Here is a 26,378-nt window from a genome sequence, read left to right on the forward strand (position 1 = left end):
ACATGGGGACTTTGCCCCTGACATGTCCCTGCTGCTCCACAAAAGAAGTGTGAGCACACCTTTCTCGTACAAAAGGGAGGCTTTCCTTCCTGTCATTTCTCCTGCCTCAGGCTGTTGCTGTTCATTCACCTCATGAAGCCAAACTATTTCACATCATGCTGTTTCTTTTTATGTGTGTGGTGCAACCTGGGTGTGTGAGCCTGTAAGCATGAATGGCTGGTCAAGCTTATGTTTGTGTACATGTCTGTGGAAGAAAATGTGTGTGATCTTGTATATGTGGGCTTGCCCTTTGGCACCCATGTGAAAATGCTGTCTTGGGGTGGTCTTTGACATGCATCTCTTGTCTGAGGCTTCCATCAACAGAAATCCATCCCTCTATATAGTGCAGCATGTTCAGCTTGCCTGTGCTGGGTTGAGGTAGGTTGGACCGGCTTCATGCTTCATGCATTTGCATGCTGCATGAACACAATCTGCTGACGCCCAGTGGGAACTCCTTCCATACATTTGCATTGTTTTTACGCTGCTACGTGATGAGAACCAATTTGTGGCCACAGTCCGTTTGATTTTTAATCAGAATTTGTGTACATGAGAGGTAGGAGACACAAAAACAGAAGAAAGCATAGCAACAACACTCTGGTATGAATATTTCATCTTTGTTCTATATGAATAAAACACAACATGGGCCTAATTCAACCACAGGACAGCATACCTTCCACTACTCCCGTGTGTATCTGTCCATTCTAAAGGAGAGATATGAGCACTCAGATATGAATGAACCTTTCCATATTAAGGCACCTCCCATGGAATCTAAACTTCACCAATGGCCTGCAAATGCAAGTGCAGCCTTCTACAAAAATGTAGAGAAAATCGAGTGTATTTGGTTGATTATGCAGTGTATCAACTATGCATGAAGCAATTACATACCCGGGCCTTGGGGCTCGGATGGAAACCGAATGGCTGAATTCCTACAACGATCCCTCCCTCCATTCTCTCTACATGTCCATTCATTAATCCAGTCGAGCGGCCATTTGTTTGTGCAAACATTCGTTTAGCTGTTTGTTTGTCTGTTCGCTCAGCCATGGACGTTTTCTGGGGTTTTTTCATCTGCTTCAAGAGACGTCATTGTTTTGTGACACAGTCTATAGGGGTTTCCATCTGAGCAGAAGAGACTGGCTGCACTGATAAATAAAAGGTCAAAGGTAGAAGAAGCAGGCGTGGCGACAAGGCTTGCGATGACAGAAGAAGTGAGACGAGAAATAAACCACTAGATCTGCAGAGGCTTAGATTGATTGGAATTTAGAGAGAGGGAGGAAAAATTAAATTGGGGGAAGGGTTGGGGGAAGGAAGGGAGGGAGGGAGAGGTTGGATCAGAGTAGATGGAGAGAGAGAGAGAGAGAGAAGAGAGCAGGAGTCAGCATGATAGGGGCAAGCCAGAGAATGAGATTTTTGCCCTCAGAGCACCAACTTCAAAAGCTTTTGGGGGCATGCCTTTACACAATTTTACTCTTAACATAATCCAGATTTCTGGGAAGGAGTGTGTGTGCGTTTGTGTCTGTGGTTGTGTGTGAGAGGGAGCGAGGACAGCGATGAGAAAGATGTAAGAGAGAAGCATCTCCGTGGCAACCACACCCCCTCATTGATCCCCTTTAGAAGAGAATTAAGAACTCATCACCCATTTCACAAAGTCAAACATTTAAGATTGCTTTGAAAGATTAAGCTATACACTACATTAGCATGTTATAAACGAATTAGCATGTTGTAAATTAATCTGGAGTATTGATTGATTCATTTACAGTGTGTGTACATTCAGCTTGGCTCAAATCCTTTTGGTTGTCTGTTTCTGTGTGTGTGTGTGTGTGTGTGTGTGTGTGTGTGTGTGTGTGTGTGTGTGTGTGTCTGTGTGCGTGTCTGTCTCCCTTTCTTCCATCTGGATTCTTTTAATCCCATTCTCTTCCTCTAATCCACCCCCCCATTCCGTATCTCCCCCTCTCTCTCTCTATTTGCTTGATCACTGCTGTCTGCATAGTGAGGAGCTGCATCTTGTGACGCGGTTGTGATTCACTTGGCAGCCGCATGAGATAAACATGTTGTGGTGGACAGACGCCTGGGTCCTGGTCCGGAGGAGCAGGACAGGGCGGACAGACTGACGTGGGTGGGCTCTGCACTGGTCCCAGCGTCAGTACGGGCAGCACCAGCCACTTGGCCAGATGGTCCTGAGTCGAGCTCTCGCCCCTGTTCATCAAATGCACCCGCTCCCTCTGTCTTGCCTCTGATGGCCCCTAGCATCCTGTCACAGTAGAACCAGAGAAAATTAGCACCTAATTATAGGCCCCTCTCTGTGAAGAATGGTACTGGTGCTAGTAGTGTGTGTGTGTCAGCCTGTGGAGGCTGGGTGGTTGACTCACTGAGGGACTGTGGCCTGCAGACCACGCAAAGGACATACAGAACACACACACAGGCCATGGAAGAGACACAAGTGATTACGCACACATATGCATGGGAGCATGAGCAAAAGGCTGAACCTCCCTTCTTTCTGGTTGATTTGTGCCTCAGCAGGGTCTGCCTCCCCCCACGAGGATGCCACAACAGAAACCACTTGTGTTCCATCTCTGATCCAACAGGATTAATTACACACACAATGGATGCTGATGCCTCTGGTTTCTACGCTCCCTTGTGTTCAGGATGGTGTAGTTAATCTTCACTGGGAACAATGGATATTTTGTTCTGGTATATGTGGTTGAGCCACAGAGGAGAGCTTGACTATGCTGCCATCTTGTGATTGCATCTGGACAAGTACAGGATGTAAATGACTGGAAAAATGTCCCGCACTATTTTATTAATGCAACACTAAGCAGTGACTAAGTAATGAATTGATGTCAAAAGCAAATGAAGGGCTAAAGGAGATTCAGTGGAGGTGGAGACAAGATACAGGTTCTCAGCTGAGAGCCTCTGAAAAAATATCCTGACAGCTGCTTAGACGGACAAGCCAGCAGTGATCAGAAAATAGCTGCATGATGAAACTATGGAAATCTAAAAAGTTAGAGATGCCTCCTGCTGAACAAGCAAAGGCTCTGCCAGCACTGTGAGAAATCAAATAAATTCAATCACTTTTGTCTGGAAAGTAAGCAATTAAATCTTTATTAGGTCTGCAAAGACTTACCAAAAAATAGGTTAATATAACAAAAAAAAGTCAATTTCTCATTCTTATACCATACAAAACCATATTGAATCACACTTCAATACTGCTATTCCAACATTTCTTAACATTCATATATTATGCCATTCGTTTACAACACAACAAAATGGAGAGGAGAAACTTTATGGACCGAGCAAAACATTTAACCAACATCACTCAAAGACTCGTAAACCACACTGTTGCCTTTATATCACTCTGAATGTGGATGAATACTTGTAAATGTAATTTCTGGAGTTAATACAAAGCTTTGGCACAATAGATATTCTGTCATCAAGAAAACTGTAAGCAGGTGTTCTGGCAGGTTTTAGTGCATGTTGAGTACCAATGAAGAGCAAAGTACTGGGGAGTCTGATTGATGCGTGCACATGACAAGAAAAGGCTGGTGGGTCAGTGGAAGAGGAGAAGAGTTGGAACATTGGTACAGTTTATTTTAGGGTACAACCACTTTGTAGGGGCTCCCGGGAACGTTGTCGTCACCCCATTTCACAATGACGGTGTAGCTGCCCTTGTCCTTGACAGTGTAGGTGACGTTATAGAGCTTGTTGCCCATGTGCTTGACATACACCTCCTCGCAGGGAGCATGCGGTCCATGCACGCCCACCATCAGCATGTTGGTACCTGGACAGAGTAGTAACGGGGGATTTAATAATTGTGGTGTACAAAAGTTGCACAGGTGCCTGTGTTTGTGTGTTAAACACGGTTCTTTTTTTTTTTTTTTAAATAAAATGGCTCTGCTAAACTACACATGATCTGCCCAGCAACAAGTGACAGGCAGACAAAGATAGTGACTAGCTGGTGAACAGAGTGGTGCATTTTGCCGCTGAAGAGCCAGATATTTTCCTCAGAGGTTGGTGGAGTCCAAAAAACTAAAGAGAGATTGAATACTGGACTTAAATTGGTTAAGTTGTCAGAAACATGACTCCAAATAAATGCTTTGTCTCACCTGCTTTGCTGCAGTCAACTGTAAAGTTGTTTTTCTGTCCCACCAAAGCTTTGGACAGCCCTGTTCCACGACAGACCACCTTGCTGGCGTCGGACGTCAGTTTTGTTGAGGTGGTGGACGATGAGGTGCTGTAGGCGCCGCCCACTTTGGAAGTCTTGGTAACTGTTTCAACCAAGACTGAGGAGGTCTCATGGAGGCTGTGTCCCCCTGACAGCCGCGTACCTGGAGGTGAGGAAGAGACAGAGAGAGAGGAAGGTCATTTAATGTTATCAGTCCAGACGTTACATAAGCATTGACAAAGATATGAGGGAGGCAAAGATGCTGATGCTGAAGAGTTTCCCTCCACAGAAAAGTGCAAGGACTTGGACTAAAGCCTGAGCTCAAATAGGAAAATATTTTATACCACTTTCAAATAAAGTGAACTTTGAGGACTCATGGGAATTATTTTCAATCTTGAAAACATTTAAAAAAAAAAAAAAGCAATTTCTATGCCCCAAGTAGTGACAGGAATATTGTACACTGAGCAGTATGAACACAGATGATGTGACATTTTCTTGACTTCCACACTTTTTTTTCAGAGGAACATTTGTTTCATAAGCAAGACACTTGTCATCTGAGATCCACAGATCAGATGGGCGAATGACTGTTGAGCAGACCTGTGATTTTAGCTTTGAAAGGGCTGCCCACGATGTGCTGTGGCCCGCCGTATTTGATGGTGATGAGATAGTTTCCAGGAGCCATTGGAGTGTAGGTGATCTTGTAGCCTTCAGGACACTCCCGACAGTCCATCTTAACCTTGGATGGTCCATCGATGTTGACGGACAGAGTGCCTGAGCCTGCTTTACAGGTGTTGACCACAAACTCTGAGGGTGCACCTGGAGGAAAGAAGGCAATGCAGAAAAAGATACAGATTGTGAAAAAAAAAACAGCTTATTTGTTGCACATTATATTACATTTAAAAAAAAATTAAAAATAAGAGAAAAAATAGGGATATCATGCCAAATTATCAGCAAATACAGTACACATTTTTAGAGGTGGTGATGATATCTACCTGTGGTTCCTCCCTGTAGTCCAGGGCCGTGTGCAGTCACCATGCCTGGGTCTCCAATCAGCCCCGGGTCTCCCACTCGCACATTAAAGGGGCTTCCAGGAATGTGGCATCCATTGAACTTGACATCTATGGAGTGAACTCCATTCTCCCGTGGGATGAAGCGGATTGCACTCTTGTCTGGAAAAAGAGGTGGAGCTGTTACAAACCAGTGCTCTTATATATGATTTTTATAAATAAAAAGCTAAATTCTCTGACTCTTGAATTGTCCTTTGCGTGGTTGGTGCATACCGCTGTCAAGCTCAGTTACATAGCATTCCTCAGAAGAGCCAGAGGGGGTGTGGACTTTGGCATCTACCACACCTCGAGCCCCATTTCGCTGCACCATGAAGGATGCCTCTTGGTTCACCTTCAAGTCCTTCTCCTACAAGAGACAGGGAAGAATATCATCAGAATATATGTGCATTGTGTGTGTATGTGTGTGTTCCCGCACCTAGAGGGACACAAAGCGTGTGACTCATCATGCCTGAACGAGAATAGATTGAGCGGTTGGGTGTGAGAGGCAGAAAAGGTCAGAGTTTACAGCGAGGCGTTTAGTGTTTTTGCCCTACGGGCGGACGAGCAGTCCTGGCAGATATGAGAGGTAGCGTGACATTTTAAATGTTGGTGTTATATTGCACTTCACCTGGCTTCTAGTGGTAGAAAAAGCACTCTGAAGTGGCATTCCAGTTAACTAAAAATATATGTTTTTAGCATTGCTGGCAGCTGTAATGGTAACTGTGAACGCAAACAAAACAAGTATCTGTGAGGCGAGGAGACCGACAATGTGAGCTGTCGCAGGTATCTTTATCTTCCGCTCACTCTTTTCTTTCCTCCTTCCTCTCAGACAGAGACACAATCACACAGTCTAGCCGACTGCCCACACATAGCACAGCTTGTGTTGCCCCACATTAGCAGGGGACAGTTAATCCAACCCTTCATCACTGGCCAGCATCACAGTATTATAGTTGTGGATACTGCTCCAACAGTGGCATTCAATTACACTTCAAGGGCAAAGTGCTATTACAGAGAAAAATCTACAACCACTGCTACATTATGTTAACTGCAATCTGCTATTCACACATTTTGTGACTGTGTATGAGTTGTTATTATTTTGTGCCACAAAAAAATAGCTTTTATCATCTCAGTGTGTGTGTGTGTGTATGTGTGTGTGATCTTACCTGAAGGCTTGTGACAGTGAGCCTGCGGGCCTCGTCTGACAGTGTCGCAATCGGAACGATGAATGGGCTGTCAGGGATGTGCTCGTTGTTGAACTTGATTGACACCTCATAGTCACCTGGGGAAGCAGACAGGTTATTTACTTTCACCATTAAATGAACTGGAGGAAGTATGCGAGAATTACTGAAAAGTATAGCAGTTCAGAGACAACACATGCAAAACATGCAAATGAGGAAAATTCTACATTTGTACGTGACAAAAATTCTACCTGGTTCTTTTACTATGTAGGAGACTCCGCAAGAACCATCCTTCCTGTCTTCAAAGGAGATTTCGGCCTTGCTAGGACCCTCTACAGCAATGGACAGACCACCAGCACCTGCCTCTCTGGTCCAGATACTGAATTCAGCTAACAAAGGTAAAACAAAGCTAGATCAGATGAAGGTTGTGTATCAATATTTAATCAAACGGTTAAAAACATTTCTTGAATAGTACTTGTAGAAAACTCAGTTCTTCCCAAGGACAGAATGTCCATGTCCACATAATGAACTTACAGGGTGCTCCAGCGACGCCCCTCTCCAGACCAGGTCCTCCAGCACGGACCTTGTGCGCTCCTCCCTCCCCCATGGGCCCCACAGTAAACTGGAAGGGGCTTCCAGGGACGTGCTGGCCTCTGTATTTGACGTTGACTGTGTGGGGTCCAATTTCCTGTGGGATGAAGCGGACGCTGTAGGTGCTGCTCCCTCCATCCACAATGTCAGCATCCACCGTTTTCCCACTGGGGCTGGTCACCTGAGCTGTCATGGACTGGGTTCCGCTCTCAACTGGGGAGGCAGAGCAGCACAGCAGGTTAGATACAAACAAAACATTTTTGAAGGATATGTAGATATTTTTTGTTAAAACAAAGAAATAATAGAAAACACTGTATAGCCTTGTGGACACTTTGCAATTCAAATTGGGGGATTTCAATTTGGTATCTCACCCTCAGGTCTGGCAGTGATGCCAGCGAAGCTGCTGAGGCTCTCTCTGCCTAGAAAGTCTCCAAAAACATCTCTGAATGGGCTCCCTCCTCCGCCCACCTGGGTGCTCTCCTCCACTCGTACCTCCCTCTTGGTCTCTCCACCACGTGTTTTGCTGATCTCTGTGCGCTCAGTGCGGGTGTAGGTGTGGCTGCTTCGGGTGAATGTCCTGGTCAGTCTCTCCTGAGCCGAAACCATCTGGAACCAGTTTCCTACAGCGAGAAGAAGGCAGTGAAAATACAAGAGTTCAAAGCAGATTCATTTATTTTAAGATGTTGGGCCACCGCCCTCTAATCACTTCTAACTGGACTCACCTGGGATCTTGAGGTTAAGGCCACATGTGCTGCCCACTGAGGCAATAGAAGATGCCTGCCTCTTCCTAGTAATACTCTCCTTGATCCTTCCTTCTCCAGTCACCTTCACTGTGAAAGGACTTCCTGAATGGGAAGAATTCATATACAGTGAATCAAATGAGATATATTAAGACTTCTTTCTTTAGATGTCAAGTTTTGTTCATATTTGTACAACATTGTCCAAGTAAAAGATTCTAACCTGGGATGTGCTTTTCAGCAAATTTGATATTAACAGTGTAACTTCCAGGTTCTGTTGGACAGTAAGTCACTCTGCACGTCCCATCCTCTACATCTTCACAGTTGATATCCACTTTGCTCGGACCCTCAATTGACAATGCCAGACCTCCATAGCCTAAAGGGAAGAGGGAAACACAGAGGGCGTAGTTAGTTACTTCTGTATTTTTTCCAACTTTTGTCATAAAGGTGAAACCCACTGTCTCTAAAACTTACCTGCGTTCCTTGTATCCACAAAGAATTCAGCCATTTCGAAAGTGTGTGCCTCCACCAGGCCTTTACCGAAGGCCTTGACTCTGCTGGCCTCGCCAATCTCTGACTGGCCGACCATGATTTTGAAAGGGCTGTTGGCTACGTGCATGCCATTCTTCCTCACGCTCACTTCATGTTCACCAACCTCCTTAGGGGTGAAGGAGATACCTGTGAACATAAAAAAGGGTAGGGAGGAAAGACAATCAAGACAAGGAATCAGGAGAATGAACTCTAAATGCATTAGATATATCCAACAATGTCTTATCTATGTTCTACTCTTCCTGTTATTTTGTGTCCCTGGGAAGTGAATATCTCACCGAGGTGTCTGTTGGGCAGTCTCTTGAGCAGGCAGGGCTCCTCGTTGCCTGATGGAGCTCTGATACTGGCAGTCAGAGAGCTCAGATCAGTCTCTGTGATCTTCAGGGACACGTCAGCTGCTGTGCCGACATTCAGCTGGGATGTCCTGGTTATGGAGTCGTCCCCTTAATATAAAAAAGATGTTTTAGATGCTTGTCAACCCTTAAAACCTAATTTGTAGTATACACATCCGGAATAAATATATGTTCGCAGTATAAAAAAAAGGCCAGTGGGAGAAATAATTCATTTCCTCACCAGTGATCTTAGCAGTAAAGGGACTGCCAGGAATGTGCTTGTTGTCAAATTTGACAATGATGTTGTAGTCTCCAGGAGCGGTGGGCAGGTAAGACACAGTGCAGGTACCATCTTTGTTGTCCTTACAGGTGATCTCGGCCTTAGAGGGACCCTCCACTGCCAGTGACAGACCACCTGAGAGAGAGAAAATAAGCCCAGGTTCTTTATTTTCTGCATTGTGGTGTTGGCATGGATAAGTGTACTACCACAGAACCACTGTGCAGGAGCAAATATCACTGGAAAAGAAAGATACTTTACCTTCTCCTGCGTTCTTGGTGACCACGGTGAAAGTGGCAGCCTTGTTGACCATGCCGTAACTCAGACCTGGACCATAAGCAGTCACCACTCCAATGTTCACAGCATCCACATAGAACTGCAGAGGGCTTCCTATAGATAATATAGTCATTGGCAAACAGTAATTAGACTCAGAACTATAGATTTGTCGCAGTATGAGACATCTATAATAATTTACCTACAAGAATAAGGCTGTTAAATAATTCGTGATTGATTTCAAAGAGAACAGCAACTTCCTATCCTTGTAATGTGGTGTGTTTCTGACCTGGAATGTGATTGCCTTCATATCTGATGTCCATCTCGTGCAGGCCTCTCTCTGTGGGCTGGTACTTGATTGTGATGGTGCCGTCCTTGTTATCTGTGATATGTGGGCGGGCAGTCTTGCCAGAAGGCATCCGCACCTCACCTATAAATGACAACGGCATGGTTAAATGTCAGTGCGCCCTAAAAAAACAATGTTTTGTGGATGTGTGTGTGTGTGTGTGTGTGTTTGTAGGATTTTGTTTCTGTGTGAGTGGTGTTTATCACACCTGTGATTTCTCCTTGCCGTGGCGTGAAGGGGACAAGGAAGTTAACAGGACGGAAGAGAGGATCCACAGTATCACGGGGTGCGACTGGCTCATTTGTGGCCTGTCAGTACAGAGAGAGATGAGAACAAGTTGGTTGCATACAAGTAAATGTCAGAACAAGAGAACACAACTGCAGCAGCTTTTCAACAGTCCTGTACTCACCATCACATGGAAGGGGCTCTTAGGGATGTTCTGTCCCCCAAAGCGGATGGTTATAACATACTTCCCAGGTTCAGGGGCTGTGTAGTAAATGTCAAAGGTCCCATCGTGATTCTCCACCACGTCCATGTCCAGCTCCATCCCCTGCGGGGTCAGCACCTTGCAGGTCACCTTGCCTTTCCCAGCAGCCTTTGCATCCACTGTGATAACTGTATCCTCAGATGTCTGTAGTTTCTGAAGACTTGCTGTTAAGGACAGAAATGGAGAAGGTGAAAATGTGTAAAAAGTAATGCATAAATGCATGGACTCCTGAAGATTTTCTATTAACAGAAGATGGAAATAAAAACAAAGCCTTGGTTACTCACACATGCCGTGTCCTCCAATTGACACTGCAGATAAAAAGAGAATAGTAGTGAATATACATAGAAAAATAATACAACTAAAATCTGTAATGATATCCTTGTTTATCAGCACCATCATGGATCTGCAGTAGTTTTCTTACCTGTGAGGCGACATTTGCTGGCATCTCCTGTGGGCAGGGACTGGATGCGGTATGGGGAGTAAGGAATTTCATCTCCGCCATATTTAATGGTGATAGTGTAGGGGCCTGTAGAGTCAGGTACGTATGACACGGTGTAGGTGCCGTCCCTGTTGTCCTGGATGGTTGCATTCTTTGGTTTGCCCTCTGGGTCCTGTCATTAGAGAATATTGAGTTGTTTTAGATGGCAACTTATGATTCAAAAGCTGGAAATCTTTGAATGAATGTAGCTGAACCCACCAGAATCTGCACAGTGAGCAGTCCCTCTCCAGCATCACGGGCATCAATAGTAAACTCAACAGGCAGGCTTGCAGACACACCTTTGGTGTCTAGACCAGGACCACTGGCGCGTACCTTACTGGCGTCATGCCCAGGCTGAGACATTACCTTGAATGGACTGTGGAAGAAAGACAGAATATCAAGATTAATTACTAAACAGGGTCCTTAAAAAGACAGAAATGGAAACAGAAAATTTGCTGTGCTACACTTTTCTTTCTCTAATCCAGTCAGACAGGGCAGGACTTTAATTAAGACATATCTGCACATACTGCCTAGCTTAGCATTTTCTTTAAATCATACTGTACCTGTGTGGGACTTCCTGATCTGCATATTTGACAGCTACAGTGTAAGGGCCATCCTGAGCAGGGGTGTAGTGAACTGTGTGGGTGCCATCACCGTTGTTCTTTACACCAACCGGCTCCACAGTACCTGAAATAAGGCATGATGGAAATAATCACATACCACCAATTCAACGATACTGGTCAAAAAGTGTGTACATTTACATTTGTTTATGGGTTTTCATTTGTCCAGTACATCCTCACCTGTTGGGCCATAGAGTTTGACATCCAGTGGGGCCTGACCAGCCTGGGTACAGTCTGCTGTGAATGTCTGAGGAACATGGGCTCTCACTCCAGTGCCCAGACCTGGACCTGAGCATTTCACCTTGCTGGGGTCCACAGGGTCCTTCACTGGCACACGGAATGGACTGCCAGGGATTGGGTGACCTCCGTAGTTAATGTTGACGTCATAATCTCCAGGAGTGAAGGGGACATACTCCACGCTGCAGCTGCCATCTTTATTGTCTTTGCAGGATATTTTTGCCTCTGAGGCTCCCTCAATGGTGAGGCCCAGGCCTCCTGTACCAGCACCCCTGAGATGGAAGCCAAAACTTTTATTTTATTGCACATATTTGAGTAAAATCCCCACACATTTCTCCTTTAAATGTGATCCAACAGTACCTGGTCTCCACAGTGAAGCAGTTGGGCTTGTTGGTTATTCCTCCTTCCAGACCTGGTCCATAGGCACGGACCCGGGTAGGATCACATCCCTCCACCACAGACACTCTGAAGGGACTCTTAGGTACAGGGGCATCATCATACAGCACCTCAATCAGATGTATTCCTGCACACAAATAGATATGTCAGTTCAGTATGTGATATCGTACCTCTCTGCCTGAGTGTTCTCAGAGCAAGCAAATATTTTCTGGTATTGCCACTTGCCTTTAATTATGGGGCAGACAAATTCCCTTTTAGGGAGATAAACATCTGTTTATTTATAAAAGATGCCATCTAGAGTGCAGACGTTCTGGTAAACGTACATGGAATTACATCTGTTCCCTATTCATTATTCTGTTACAACATTTTTCTGACAGAGCCCTCTCAGTAGGCCTATATGCCAGATTCCCAGCCACAGTGCTATGATATTAGAGCATGTCTGGTGGTGGAGAAGTGCTCTGTGATCTCTTTGCTTTGTGTTATAGGTCTCTATTAATATCCCCTGTCATTCCCCTGCTGTATTGCTATATGCAGGCAGCATTCAGCACACATACCTGCCTGGTTAAGAGCTTCTGTTCCAGAGCACACTATTTATAAGACAGAGCCTGTCTGCCTGCCTCTCTGCCTCCCTGCTCTCTGCCCCTCAAACCATTGCTTCACTGAATCATTCTGTATTTATACCCCTTTCTCTCTTGCTCTTTTTTTTCCCCACTCTCCTGGTTTATTCCCAAACGGCGACCCAGCCCGAGCACCTGTTAGTGATTTCTCTGTCTGTACGCGCTCTTTCAGACAGTCTGTCTATGTAAAATCCCCTGTTTATCTGCAGCAGATAAATAGAGGTTTGTAGGTTTGGAAATGTTACACTTTTTTGAGATAGATCTTAAGTTCCATCGTTGCTCAACATCTTTTCACTTTATGATCCTTTTAATTTCATAAATTAACACTGTTAAATGACATAATGTAATATTTTCCACTGTGCTCCTACCGTCCTCAAACGCTGTGTACTCCACTCTGTAGGTGCCGTCTCCCTTGTCAGTGATGAAGTTGTCAGTATTGGTGCCGGAGGGGCTGATGATGCGAACCTTCACATGATTTCCTCCAACCTTGTTGAGGGTGCGGGCATCAACGATGAAGTGGGTTGTGACTTCTCTGAGGACCCCTAGAAACAGAAAAGCCCTTCAGGCTATTTGTTGCTGAAGAGTAACATCAAACACAGTTCCAACACTGCACATCAGAAATCTTTCTAACTGATTCATGAACTGTTTATTAACTAGTTAAATTAATACATACTATACATACAGAATACTATGGCTGCAACTGCCAGATGGTGTAAGTGCATTAAAACCCTATTATGAAGTGCTAACTCATTTTAAGCTTAGCATCTTGGGCTTGTTACCTCTGGGCTCCACTCCTGGCCCATAGACATGCACCCCGCTGGTGTCCACAGAGGGCTCAACCTGCAGGACCTTGGGAAAGTGAGGAATCACATGGCCACCATACTTGATCGTGATGGTGTGTGCGCCATGGAAGGGCGGGATGTATGTCACAGAGAAGGTCCCCTCTGCAGTTTTCTGGATGTGTACTTCAGCCTTAGCCCCAGTCTCTGACACGATCTCGATGGTGAGCTCTGCGTCGCCTGCTCGGGTGCAGTCCACAGTGAAGGTCGCCGGTTCGCCTGCCTTGGCCCTCTCGAGACCCGGACCACTGGCCGTTGCCTTGCTGGGGTCGAAGGCTGGGCGCACTGCAGCTTTGAAGGGAGAACCAGGGATGTGCTGCTCTGCAAACAGGATGTTGATGGCATACTCCCCAGGCTCGGTGGGCAGGTAGGACACTGAGCATGTTCCGTCGCCATTGTCCTGACACTCAATTTTAGCTTCACAGGGACCCTCCACAGTCAGGCCCAGCCCACCTGCACCAGCTCCCTTCGTGTCAATAGTGAATGGAGCAGGTTTACCCACAATGCCTCCCTGCAGGCCAGGGCCAAAGGCTCGCACCTGCGATGCAACAGTTAGGTCAGTTTTTGAGGTGTGGTATTACAAACTTGTAATCAAGAAGTACGGACAGAGTGAAAAGCTACATGCAGCTTTCATTAACTTTTACCTTTGAAGAATCAGCAGGCATCACTGCTTCAACCCCAAAGGGGCTTCCCATCACTGGGTTGCCATCGTAGCTGACATCAACCTTGTACTGCCCCTCCTCTGGGGGAATATACTTCACACTATGAGTGCCTTTGGCTTTGTCGGATTCCAGCTTGCATGGGATTGGTCGACCAGAGGGTGAGGTCATCTTTACACCTACATTGCCCTGCCCACCAGCTCCCTTTGTGTTAACTGAGAACTCCTGATCCTTTCCAACCTCCACTTCTGCAAGAAAGATTAGCACAAAACACTTAACCTTTGCTATTAGCTATTTTTACATTGTATATACAAGAGTATAGGATTTGGTGAGTGTAACTTACTGGTGTCTAATCCCTCCACTTTCACCTTCCCTATATCCAGAGGTGGTGCCACTGTGATGTGGAAGGGGCTCTTGGGAATGGGATCTCCACCGTGCGTCACCGAAATTGTCATGTTACCCTGAAAAAACACCAGAGGAAGAATTAATATTCATTCATTTGGGGTATTATTGTGAATAATCCTCTTCTAATGGTATTAGACTTCAAACAGATGCCTACAGTACCTGTTGAAGAGCCGTGTACTTGACAGTGTAGGAGTAATCGTGGTTATCGATGATCTCAAAGTCACGAACCGCCTCTCCTGGGCCTGCTGCTGCAAAATGCACCTCAGGCTTGGCCTTGCCAGCTCCCTTTGTGTAGATGGTGAAGTGGGTTGGAGTGCCCACCTCCACTCCTGAAACACACGTGTTTTGTCAGTGAAATCAGTCAAATTACCTGATTTCTGTGACATTAAAGTGTTGTAGTGCGTGTTTGTTGCAAATGAAAATACCAAGAAATTTAGTGTGCTCAGTAACTTTGTATATATCTCACCTGTCTTGTTTAGTCCAGGACCCTCTGCTCTCACCTTGCCGGCATCATGGGAAGGATCCACTTTGACTTTGAATGGACTGACCGGAATTTCCTGATAAAGCCAATTGTGAGAAAATTCATAAGTAGCCAAAACCAAACAAAATCCATCATCATTTCACAAGTTGTGTAACACAGCCCATCAGTCCCTCTTCCAACGGAAACTGTATTCTTACCTGGTCAGCAAACAGCACCATGATAGTATATTTGCCTGGACCGGGGGGAGTGTACTTGACAGTGAAGGTGTCATTGTCATTCTTGATGATGTCAAAGTCGATGTCTGCCTCGGCAGGGCCGACCACCCCTGGGGCACACTTGATTCCAATGCTGATGTCCCCTAATGGTGCATAGCAATGAGCATAGTTCACAGAGGTCATTCAAAAGTAGATGACCTGAATAAATAGAGCCAGTCCATCCACTGCCTAGAGCTTCCTTTTAAGTACATTTTATACATTTCAAATAACTTTACCTCAGTGTGTCAGCTCAGCTGGACACATTTACCCATTCTGTTCATTCTGTGCTTTATATGTTTCATCTTTTACATGATGTAGAACTCATTTCATTAAGAGCCAGCAAAACTCTGAGTTTTTGAGTTTTTGTAACCACCCACATCATCTCCTCATACGTGCTCACCTTGACCAGCCTCGCTGCAGTCCACAGTGAAGTATGTTGGCTCATTAGCCTTGAGCCCTGTCTTCTCCACTCCAGGCCCATAGACCTTTACTCTGTCTGGATGAGAACCCTCTCCAACCAGCACCTAATGAATTCACAGTGTACTTGAGGTAAAAGCAATTGGTTCAAGTATAACTGCTGCAGTCCTCTTAGTTTGTCTTTATTTACTGGAGTATCATTATATTAAATTGACAGAATTTGAAATGCAGTACAGCTGTGTGTGTGATTGTGTGTGCACCGTCGTGTGTCTTACCCTGAAGGGGCTGTTGGGCACGTTGACCTCGCCCCAGGTGATGATGATGGTGTGTTTAATGGGTTTGACAGGAGTGTACACACACAGAAATGTGCCGTCTCCCCTGTCAGTGATCTTGATGTTGATGGTGCAGCCTTCAGCATCCTTAGTGGATACAAAAGCAAGTCAGCTCCAGTCTGTGCAGCCACATGCAATATAAATGATGGTTCCTATAAATAACCAATGATGGTTTCACAAACTGATGCTCTCCATACCTGCGCATAGATCTTGAGGTGACCCTTTCCAGCCATGCGGGCATCAATGGTGAATTCAGTTGGTTTGTTCACAGTGACACCAGTTGGCTGCAGACCTGGTCCATAGGCTTTCACCTTCAACCACAAAGGACATTTGAACTTCTTTTTTTAAATGCATTTTCTTGCAATTTAGTTAGGAAAGATCACCATGGTAACCTGGTTTATCCATGCATGTATGGTACTCAGTGGGAATTACCTTCTCAGGGAAGACGTCATTGACTGCTGGGAGGATGTGGGCCATGAAGGGACTGTCTTTGATGTCCTCATCATCACAAATCACATGGACAGCATAGTCACCAGGCTCAGTGGGCCAGTAGCGTACATCACAGGAGCCATCGGCCTTGTCATCACATTCAATTTTAGCCTGTGATGGGCCTTCGATGGAGAAGCCTGAGCAAAGAAAGTATTCTCACATTTAGAGTTCAAGTTTGAAAAAAAAAAACAACTTCTTTTGTAAGCACTCATATCTCTTGCACGTCTCACCCAAAGTTCCAACTTCAGTGCCGATAGCCTCAACTACAAAGTCAGCAGACTTTCCCACCACGCCAGTCTTCAGACCAGGACCCCAGGCCCTAACCTTCTGAAAACCTGCCTCCTCACCCACCTCCACTTCGAAGGGGCTGCAGCACACAGGAATACACAATATTACTTATCGCAAATGTGAAGGTGCATTGTTAATGAATAGCTAAAGGCATCAACAATACTCTACCTGCGCGGAATGGGCTGGCCTCCCCAGGTGATGCTGACTGTGTATTTACCAGGCTTAAGGGGGTAATATTCACATTCATACACACCGTTTCCTGCGTCTCGCACTTTCACTTGCTCCTCTGCTCCAGCTGAGGATCAAAAATACAGTCAATACAGGCTATCATTATGTCAAAGACACATTTCATGCATTGTTATAACTAACTTACACTTAAGTGAATGCATCCCTGAAGACAAAAAAACCCAAAGGACATAATTCTAAAAATGTAAGAGGAGGAGTAAGGAGTGCTGCAGAGAAGAGAGAGCTGTCTGACTCACTTGGTCCTTTGACTGAGACGTTCAGTGCTCCACTGCCAGCTCCTTTGGTGAAAACTTTGAAGTCTGCAACCTCCTTTACTCTCACGCCTTTAGGCTGAAGGCCTCTGCCTGTAGCTCTGCAGGCGTTTGGGTTCATAGCTGAAAGGAACAACAACAACAACAAGTGTGAAAGAGAGAAAAATCTAGCAAGGCAAAAGGCAACTGAGAGTAGCCAGCAGTTGACAGCGATGTTAGTAGCAAAGACATTAAAATATTCAATTCAAATGGGATTCCTTAAAGGTTGACTGACAGAACCTGAAAATGAGAATGATGCTTTTTGCAGCACATATAACACAAAGTACAGAATGCTGATTGGGATACTGACACATTCAAGTGCATCAAGGGAGCTTCTGACAACATTTCAGTCAGTCAGTCGGAAATGTTGACTGCAGGCTTAAACTGAATGCTGGCTGATGCAAATTTAAATGCAATAAAAACAAACATGTCAACAGCACAAGCAAAGATATTTAACAGAGAAGAACAAAGTAAACAGAAATGCAAACTGGGACAATGTGTAAACTATTTGTGCAACATTGCATCTCATCTCTCTGAAACATCAAGCTGCAGGACGCAAGTAAAAAGCACCGTGCCGAGCCATGGCACCAGAATCTTAAGAGAAAGCGCAGAGAGGCATCAACAGGATGCGGCATAGGGAAAGGTTTTGGGGGGATCTGGCTGAGCAATTGGCACAGGCTCCTTCCCAGCAGACCATACTAACTTGGGCGGCTGGGTTTTGGGGGGGGGGGCCCCTTTCCACCCTTCGCTCCAGGAGGGGTGCGCACTGACTGAGGGGCTATCTGCAGTGGAGCTCCCAGGGGAGGAGCAACGGGCAGAGCTAGAAATGACAGATAGGAAGGGTTATCGTCTGTACTGGGTGGCTTTTCCCAGGGAGAATAAAGATGACTGTAGATTGTGATGGATAGATCACCCTGACACTAACAGCACGCTATGAAATCTGATTTCTCTGACACTAATTTACAACACAGACAGATGGCTCACCTTCTGAGATGTTGACAGTGAAAGGACTCTTGGGGATCTCCTGGCCTGCAAACAGTACGTGGATGGTGTGAGGGCCCTCTAACATTGGACGATAGGTGCAACGGAAAACACTGTCACCCTTATCCTCCAGGATGAGCTCAACTGTGTCCTTTTTGCCCTGAGGATCAACGATGACCACACTGACATCGCCATTACCAGCACCTGAGTGTGACAGAAAAACAATCAGCTATATAATGATGAAGTTGATGCTGTATCATTGGTTTCTCTAAGAAAATTGCAGTGATTCATTTGATATTTTTTTTAAACAATGCAAGCCTTTCATTAGATGACATTCCTATTGTTTGCATGTCTATATGTCAGCATGTAAAGTGGTTGAATTTTCCATACTTACCAGCTGTGTAGATGTCAAAGTAGGTGGGTTTGTTAGCCACATTGCCTGTCGGCTCCAGACCTGGTCCTCTAGCATGGACTTTGCTGGGGTCACCCATAGCTTTCGCCACATTCACTGTGTAGGGGCTCTTGTCAATGTCCTGACCGGCAAACAGCACTTTCACCTAAGAATAAAAATGAAAAACAATTTTAAAGCATATTCAGACAGAATGGTTTGTCTTTTTTGTGCGATGCACTTTATGTATTTAAGAAATAGGAGCAGTTTGATCTTACCTTGTGGACACCCTCAACTTTAGGAACATAGGTGACAGTGTAGGTTCTGTTTTTGTCATTGTTGGGTTTAACCTTAGCCTGGAGAATAAGTAGACAAAGCAAGAGAGGGTTAGATAAAGATTAAATGCTACACTAAAAACTTTTAAACTTAGCACCAGGATTATCTGAGGAGGAAAGTAGGCTGTATGCTAATATTCCTTGTGTATCAGGTGTAACTGACCTCCTCTTTGTGTCCCTCAGGATCCTCCACATAGACCAAGACCTCACCACTTCCAGCTTCCAGAGTTTCCACAGTGAACACAGCTGGTTGCAGCACCTTGTTGCCATGAGGTTCAATACCTGTCGTGTAAATATAGAGGCATGGGGTATGGTGCAACATTTGGAACAATCCAACATTCTTAGAATCGGGCAACAAAGTGGACACACAAGATATCTATGTGGTACTGCTACCTAACATCACTTCTTTGACATTCAGGACCAAGAAGGGGAATGATGTTCATTAAACACTCATACTGTTCATATGAATTTTTGATAACTGTGCGAGCGTGATCTACCCACCTGGTCCATAGGCTTTAACCTTGTTTGGGAAAAGCTGTTTGGGCCTGAGAGGAGCGCCAGGCTTCAGTTTTGCCTTGGGGAACTGAGACAGGTAGGTCATCACTGAGTGCTCATCCACATTTGGGTCCACAATCTCCTCAGGGGCAATCACCTACAGCACAGAAAAGAAACAGGGCTTAATCACGCAACATGACTCTATGAATATCTGGCTGGGATATCATTGAAAAGTATAGGGTTAGGATTAGGGTTAGACAACAACTGTGACCATTAAAAAAACACCATAGCCTAATTGATGTTTCAGTTGATTGAGCTGTCATTTGTAAGAAGCCTATGGTTGATTCTTTAATCAACTCCCCCTTGTTAAGAATATTGCAATTGGATTTAACAAGGATTAAACTTATTTATTCCCTCCACCTCTGACTCCTCTCTCCTTTGCAGCACTTGTTTGCCTGTCTATCACACGCTGGCACAAAGCCATACGCCATTCCAGTTATATTTAACCCCAGGACAGCGGGGTTAAGGATTGTTGCCTTCAATAAGCCAGCCAGGGGGATTTATCCTGAGCCAGACCTCTCCCACATCTCCTTAACACCACTACACTGGAATCTAGCCCTCAGGCCTGCAGATCCATGACATATACCCCCCAGCTATCTCACCAATGCTAAGCCTCATGGAGAATAGCTAACCCTCTGTCTTACACAAACAAGTAAACAACCTGCATAGCGCACATCGCAATACATAGACTCAGAGTCTTACAAATGGCGCAGGAAATTTTGCTCTGTTCACATTGTTATTCTGATGAGTGCAGGCATATTTACACCTGTGTCTCGGTGGCTAGCTCGGGAGGCGTTAAGAAATCTCACACCTCCACAAATTCACGAATACACCAAATAAAACTCCTACTCGCTCACTCACTGAGAGCTACAATAAAGTAAAAGGAAATATTAGAAGTGAGCTGGGTAATAAATATTTCATGATACCCTGCAGCATGATCTCCCTGGAAAAACACTGGGCTCTATATCCTACATAGCACTGTTTTTTTTTCAGTACATTGCAGCCTTACAGGTACATGTACATGTGATGATGCATGTTTGCATTTGCAAAACATGTGCTGCTTGGAGATGACTGGTGCTTACTGAATGTCTCACAACTCAAAAAGCACTTTGTGACCAACATCTATCTTGCATCTTACCTGAGGCACACCCAACCAGTCATCAGCTTGTTGCATGGCTTCCCTGGCATTCTGCACAGGCTTGTTTGGGTCCCACTCCGCCCAGTCAGGACACAAACCTAACCGAAGACAAAGACGCAGATTAGACAATTCTACACAGACAAATGCAGGCAGCGTTTCACTGCAGTAGCTATAATAAGGCCACTTGGGCTGTCACTACTATCTACTCCAACACCTCCAACTACAACTATGCATGCCCTTACCCACACTGCTGTGCTCCTGTGAAATCAAAATGTGTGACAATGAAGGTGTCTCGATCGTTCTAAAGAAATAACCTCGACAGACGCACAGGAACTTTCACTGTGGCTAAAGCTAGAGCTAGCCTCCTCTGTGCTGCTAATGCCTAAATTGGATTAGTGTTGGTGATGGAGTGGCTGCTCATTCAACAGGTCCATACAGTCGCACCACAGAATACTATAATCCAATTAATATAGACATAGGACCACAGTATTAGCAGGGTTGGGTTTATATGTATCTGCAAGGAAGGAGTGTGCAGTGAGAGAACAAAAAAAAATTATAAATCTGTCAGCTGGGAGGCACCAGGGTGAGTCTACCACCATATTACTTTGGGAAATCATTCCTCTGAAGTGATGTCAGCTCTGGAGGAAAACCATAGCCATGTAGTTCATAATGCAACATTACTGTAATACCAAGGGAAGCAAGTGTACGCTATAACTGTATATGAGTAAGATAGATACTGACAATTGTAGCTGTCTCCCTGTCGTTAACAACGCTGGTTTCCTCCTGGTCTGGCCAGTGAATTTGTTTTATACATTTGTATCGGAATTAAAAGCAGAGCTTGTGCGTTTCTGTGTTTTAGAACAGAGTTAGTTTCACCGGTTACCCTGCTGTTTGGTACTTGCTGATGAAACAACAGAACCTTGTATGGTCAGTGTTGCAGCACAGTGTTTGAAAGATGTGTCTGCTCAGATCAATGGCTCATGTAAACACAGTTAAACATGGTGTTCTACACTTCTGCTACTCCTCCACCTTTCATTCTGTGAAGCACAGTTAGGAGAGGACTATCTAATGTCCAGCAAAAGCCTAAATTGGCAGTGACTCAAACTGTGGTCTTGTGGTCTTTGGATGCGTGGCTTAGGCACCTCCCTGTGACAGATCACTCTGCATTTTGATGCGGGGCCAAGCATCCCCCTTGACAGAAGAGGAGGAATGGTGCCCAAATTTGGGGGTGTTGTGTAGCAGCAAGGCTATAAACACTAAAGCCAGGCTTGGGCCTCAGGGTCCGACACAGTGAGAGTGAAAGCTTCAGTCATTGTGAGACAGCTGGCAGGGACGTCCTCGGGCCATCAGCAACCCCTCTACAACCCACCGACACTACCTGCTCTCCAGAGACAGATTACTCTAGCTGACATGTGAATCTGAATCTGAATGTCTGTTTGCAAGTCTGTGTGTATGTGTATGTGTGTGTGTATGTGTGTGTGTGTGTGTGTGTGTGTGTGCCCCAGAATGTCTGTGAGATATATAGCCCTCGTTTCTAGAAGAGGAGCAAAGGAGACAAATTCTCCTGAGGAGGTGATACTGTTTCAAATACACTGACTGACATATGCTTGACCCTAACCTCCATAGCAACCAAGCAAAACCGCCACATACAACAAACCTGTCAATAGGCGCTGCACATATTCTGACTCAGCACTTGCTCCTGCCGGCCTGTAGACTCAGCCGAAGCTACTACAAGCTACTTACCGGGGGCACAGTTGTCAACCAGAGCTCCCAGGGCTTTGCCATCCCGCCAGTCACGGTTGAAGTTGTTGATGGGCAGCTGGGGCACTTTGTTCTGTATCCAGCCCAATAAGCGCTGTTTGGGGGTGAGCTTCTTAGTCTCCTCGTCATCCTCGTCATCCCACATGGGCATGGAGATAGAGTAGTGGAGGATGAGAGTCCAGATAAGACCCAGGATCAGCTTTAGATTGCCATCCACAATGGCTTTGCTATCTGTAGTTGGACAGGAGAGACAACAGTGTTCATGAGGATTTATAATTTCCAAAAGTTTCACCATGTCTGTCAGTATTTCAGTACATATACTGGTTAACTGCATCTTCCAGTTATATGTTCATTCTTAATTTTTATGGGCCCTTCCAGGGAGATTTCTGCAATCTACTAGCAAGGCACCGTAATGCTAAACCATAAGAAATTAAGACCTATGATTTGTAGATACGCTTATTATATCAAAATAGTCCTTCCTTGCTGTTTTGCAGAGATGACCGGGCTATTCTGAGTAGAAATATAAACAATAATGATTGACTGCTGAGGAGACAAGAATCTAATGCTCCTCACTGGTTCCCCCGAGCCCCTCTTCTCTCAGACAGCTGTCTGACTGAGGACCCCTGACAATCTGTCATCCAGTCACAATAGCAGTCTGAAGACAGTGACAGCTGATGTGGAAGTGGATCCCTCTCTGCATAAATACCACTTGGATTTCAATTACCGCCAAAACTTTTAGCGCTAGAGTGTGATAAATCAAACAGACGGAGATTAGATTCATTGACAGTGAGCAAGCAGCTCCTTTCCTCAAGTTCCCAGAGGACAAGTTTGTTAAATAAGCCATTTTAAATCTACTCTAATTTAGAGATTCAGCCCCATAAGCCCAATAACCTCTGCGGAGTGGTAGATTTTAATGTTACATTGTCTAATCTTGTGTGATACACTCCAGTTAATTCAGTAAGACTTTAATAATGGAAGAACTTTGATGCCAGTTGTTTATCACAAGACCATTTTATTGAGACCATTTATCTTTTCATAGATCAGTGGCCTCTATCAGAGGGTAATGTATGATGTGTCACTGTTTGACTGGCACAGGCAGGTGGCACGATGTGGCACAGTGTGATTTTGATCCTGCCGTGTCCGGCTTTAAGGGCAACTGTGTGGTCAAAGAGACATCCATCAAATGGTATCTAGTTACACACTGTGACACATGTGCAACTAAGCCTGTGGTGATTTTTTTTAGTGTCTCTGGGTCACGGTAATAAAACTGAGACATCATCTTAAGAAGGCTGCATTGACCCACTAGAGCTGCATGCAGAAAGAGGGTCCTAGGAAGTAAAATGCCAGGGCTTCTATTATCATGCCCTGTTTCTGTCAAAACAGTCTGACCTAGTGTTTGTCTGTACAGCTGCGCCAACTGTGCCAGACACTCACTAACATATTAAGTCCTAGACACACAATTCTGTACACACACCCTGCAGACTTTGAGGTAATATCTGTGATTCTAACCTTTGCCCTCCTGTGATCAGCAGGACTCCTTGTATTTCAAAGAAACACACGCAGTGCAGGTCCAGGTGGACAGACTGTGGCCTTCACAGTCTGCCAGCCAAAGCCTCAGCCATGCTGAGAATTTCACTCGTGTGTGTGTCAGGATTATTAGTCACCAAAACAGAAAAATAGTCTGTCAAAAATGTTATAGCTACTCCGCCATATAAATTGTATGGTTCTCTACAGGCGTATAATTAATCCATGCTTTTCATATCATGCTAGATAGTTTTAAGAGGCAGCATGATGTCTGGACAGGAACTGGCTGTCAACGAGGAGCCCCAGTGAGTCGTGCTGACCCCTGACCTGTCAGATAAGGTTGTGTGTTTGTGTATAGAAACACTTGTGTAACTGCTGTCCTCATGTATAAATTGTGTCATTCTCATTAGCACAGCCCTGTTGAATTTCCAGCCCGTAGATGACCATATTGCTGCAGCAAGAGTAAACTAAAGCATATATCGTGCAGCCACTAGGCCTTGGCGCTGACGCAAGTTAATGACCTCAGTGACACCTCTGCAGTAACTTTCCAATAAGCTGTTGACCCCCTCTCAACGCAGCTTTCCAGAGGCCTGTGAAAGCCATGTCTCACTGCTGGCTGACACCTGGGCTGATAACATACCAACACAGCAGCTACAGAATGTGTATGTGTTTCTGAATATGTGACTTAAGAATGTCAAAAGATCAACTTTTAAATATCAAAGCACTGCATCTTACTGGGATCTGGGATCTTTTTACTTATTCCCATCTAATAATGGTCTGCCAGCTTTTTATGTTTGCATTTTACAGCTAAATGCTTTCAATTTACAAAGTCATTAAAGCCCGAGACTGACTTACCTATTGAGACCAGTTTGATACGCTCTCTGTCCAAGAACTCTAGTGCCACGGAAACATTTTCCAGTTTCATCTGACGGAAGTTGGGTCTGGTGTGGTGCTTTCTGTACATTTTCTTCTGGCTCAAAACTTCCAGGAGTGAAATGAGCTTCAGCCCATCACTAAAATCCTTCTGTAGGTCGACGATGGTCTTGTTGACGCACTTGAGGTGCTCGTTGCACCACCTGGTGAAGGTGTTCTGCTGGATCTTCTTCCATGGCGCGTCCTCAGCCAGGTCCTTCTCCGTGGCCGGCATCTCGTCGTCCTCCTCTTCCCCAAAGTCAGTGGCCTGGTAATACTGTGGAGGCAGCTGCTCGTCGCCGTAGTTGTTGCTCATCATGATGGCTTTTTCCGTGTCCAGTTTTATACCTCGGTGACACTTAGGTGTTGAATTGTAACTTCGGCCGCGCAGAAAACTTTAGCAGGTCGATGGCAAGCGCGCTCTCGCGGAGGAAAGTTCAGACTTGGAGGAGTTGAGAGAGCAGCTTAGAGATTTTTCGGATGTACTTGCGAAGAAGCCACTTAAATCAGGACAGTGATGGATTAAATTATCCGATTTACTGTGTGCAGGGCAGCTGGTCGTCGCTGTTTGTTTTTTTTTCAATTGGCACCCTCTTGATAAGTCGGTCCTTTCTAATATGGCCCCGAGAAGAATGTCGCGTTTTGAAAAATGGAGTTTCGTGGCAGGTGAACTGGATCAGCACTGTTGGAGTTGACTCTTAGCGTGTTTAACTTGACTGTTGGGAGAGGACAGACACGCGTTTTATAAAGGACGCCGGGCCACGTCACTCAGCCTCTGTGATCATAGTCTATTTGTTAATCCATAAGGAAAACGGGGGTCGGTTTACGGGGAGAATGGGGCAGGGATTGGTCAGACCCCGGGCAGCGCAACAGTTGCGGCATGCTTCTTATTTTTAGGCGCTCCTATTTGGGCGTCTGGGGGCTGGAGCTTACCGATTGTTGTGAATGTGTGTCAGGCTCAGGGTCCAAGTGGCTGAACAATTGAGCTAAGAAAAGAAAGTGAGAGGTGTAGTGAGACTCTCCCTATCAATAAGTTGTCAGTTTACAGAAGATAACTGTCCAAAAGTGGGATTTTATGCATCAAATTCTCTCACCGAGGCCTCAGAGAGACAGATTTTAAAGGATGAGGTCATCCTGGTGAAGATGAAGCAATTGCATTACGTGTGTTTCACATCTATCTGATACTTTCCATGTAGACAATCAAAGGTCAAGACAGGCTCAGGGGGGTTAAAGGAGTATGTTTGATACTGGAGGAAAACTGTTTATTTAGATCTTTATATAGAATTAAGTCTTTTTTCTTTTTTGCACTGTCAAGCAATGTCATAATTTAACTTTCAACTCACAAAATTTAAAAACTAATTTTACAGATTTAAACAGATTTTCAGAACATAGTATAATCTTTTTTTTTTGCCAAAACCAGTAAGGATAGAATATGTACAGAATGATTACTGAATATTGTTTGTGCTGCAGGTTTAGAAACTGTCACAGAGTTGTGACTCAGCAACCAGTGACATGGCAGTGACACCAGATGACAGCACCAGCCTTGATGAAGTAGTAGGAGGTAAGAATAACTGTGACACATGCAGAAAGCATGTTTGGGATACTCATTCTGGACACAGCCAGGGTTCCCCTGTTGATCCCCCACCATGTAATAAGATAGATACTCTAAACATTTTTTGTTCATTTTAAACATTTTTTTTAGCTATTTCTTAATAACTATTC

At 45.0% G+C, this 26,378-nt stretch overlaps 1 protein-coding gene across 2 annotated transcripts; it reads right to left on the minus strand.

Annotated features, from left to right (window-relative positions):
* Positions 1-3,114: 3,114 nt before the first annotated feature.
* On the minus strand, positions 3,115-25,353 carry LOC121181772 (filamin-C-like). Of its 2 annotated transcripts, XM_041037917.1 has the most exons (47): positions 24,600-25,353; positions 22,203-22,451; positions 20,460-20,557; positions 19,268-19,418; positions 18,930-19,048; positions 18,710-18,787; positions 18,438-18,600; positions 18,047-18,247; positions 17,766-17,882; positions 17,009-17,146; positions 16,695-16,821; positions 16,469-16,605; positions 16,182-16,375; positions 15,947-16,060; positions 15,693-15,836; positions 15,401-15,524; positions 14,944-15,104; positions 14,732-14,822; positions 14,425-14,594; positions 14,204-14,321; positions 13,846-14,108; positions 13,142-13,739; positions 12,731-12,904; positions 11,710-11,872; positions 11,293-11,621; positions 11,056-11,179; positions 10,712-10,868; positions 10,436-10,625; positions 10,299-10,322; positions 9,937-10,178; positions 9,736-9,835; positions 9,471-9,611; positions 9,170-9,298; positions 8,873-9,046; positions 8,578-8,742; positions 8,225-8,428; positions 7,974-8,126; positions 7,736-7,858; positions 7,385-7,633; positions 6,957-7,226; positions 6,674-6,811; positions 6,408-6,523; positions 5,479-5,611; positions 5,191-5,367; positions 4,796-5,014; positions 4,140-4,361; positions 3,115-3,814 (listed from the first exon to the last, which is right to left on the minus strand). In XM_041037917.1, exons 1-47 carry the CDS (start codon positions 24,973-24,975, stop codon positions 3,627-3,629), a joined length of 8,235 nt encoding a protein of 2,744 aa, XP_040893851.1. In that variant the 5' UTR covers positions 24,976-25,353; the 3' UTR covers positions 3,115-3,626. The 2 variants fall into 2 exon arrangements, with proteins under 2 accessions (XP_040893851.1, XP_040893852.1); XM_041037918.1 differs by lacking the exon at positions 17,766-17,882.
* Positions 25,354-26,378: the final 1,025 nt, after the last annotated feature.

Source organism: Toxotes jaculatrix, chromosome 5 (genome assembly GCF_017976425.1).
Source record: "Toxotes jaculatrix isolate fToxJac2 chromosome 5, fToxJac2.pri, whole genome shotgun sequence".
NCBI lineage: Eukaryota > Metazoa > Chordata > Actinopteri > Toxotidae > Toxotes > Toxotes jaculatrix.

What these genes read in the sequence shown, in the direction of transcription:
- LOC121181772 (XM_041037917.1), bottom strand. Translation starts at nt 24,975, where the DNA reads ATGATGAGCAACAACTACGGCGACGAGCAGCTGCCTCCACAGTATTAC. An exon ending in AAGTTGAGGGTGTCCACAAG is followed by an intron (nt 18,601 to 18,709) that starts GTAAGATCAAAC and finishes TTTTATTCTTAG; the next exon opens with GTGAAAGTGCTGTTTGCCGG. An exon ending in AGAGCCCCTTCCATGTGATG is followed by an intron (nt 9,836 to 9,936) that starts GTGAGTACAGGA and finishes CTGTACTGACAG; the next exon opens with GCCACAAATGAGCCAGTCGC.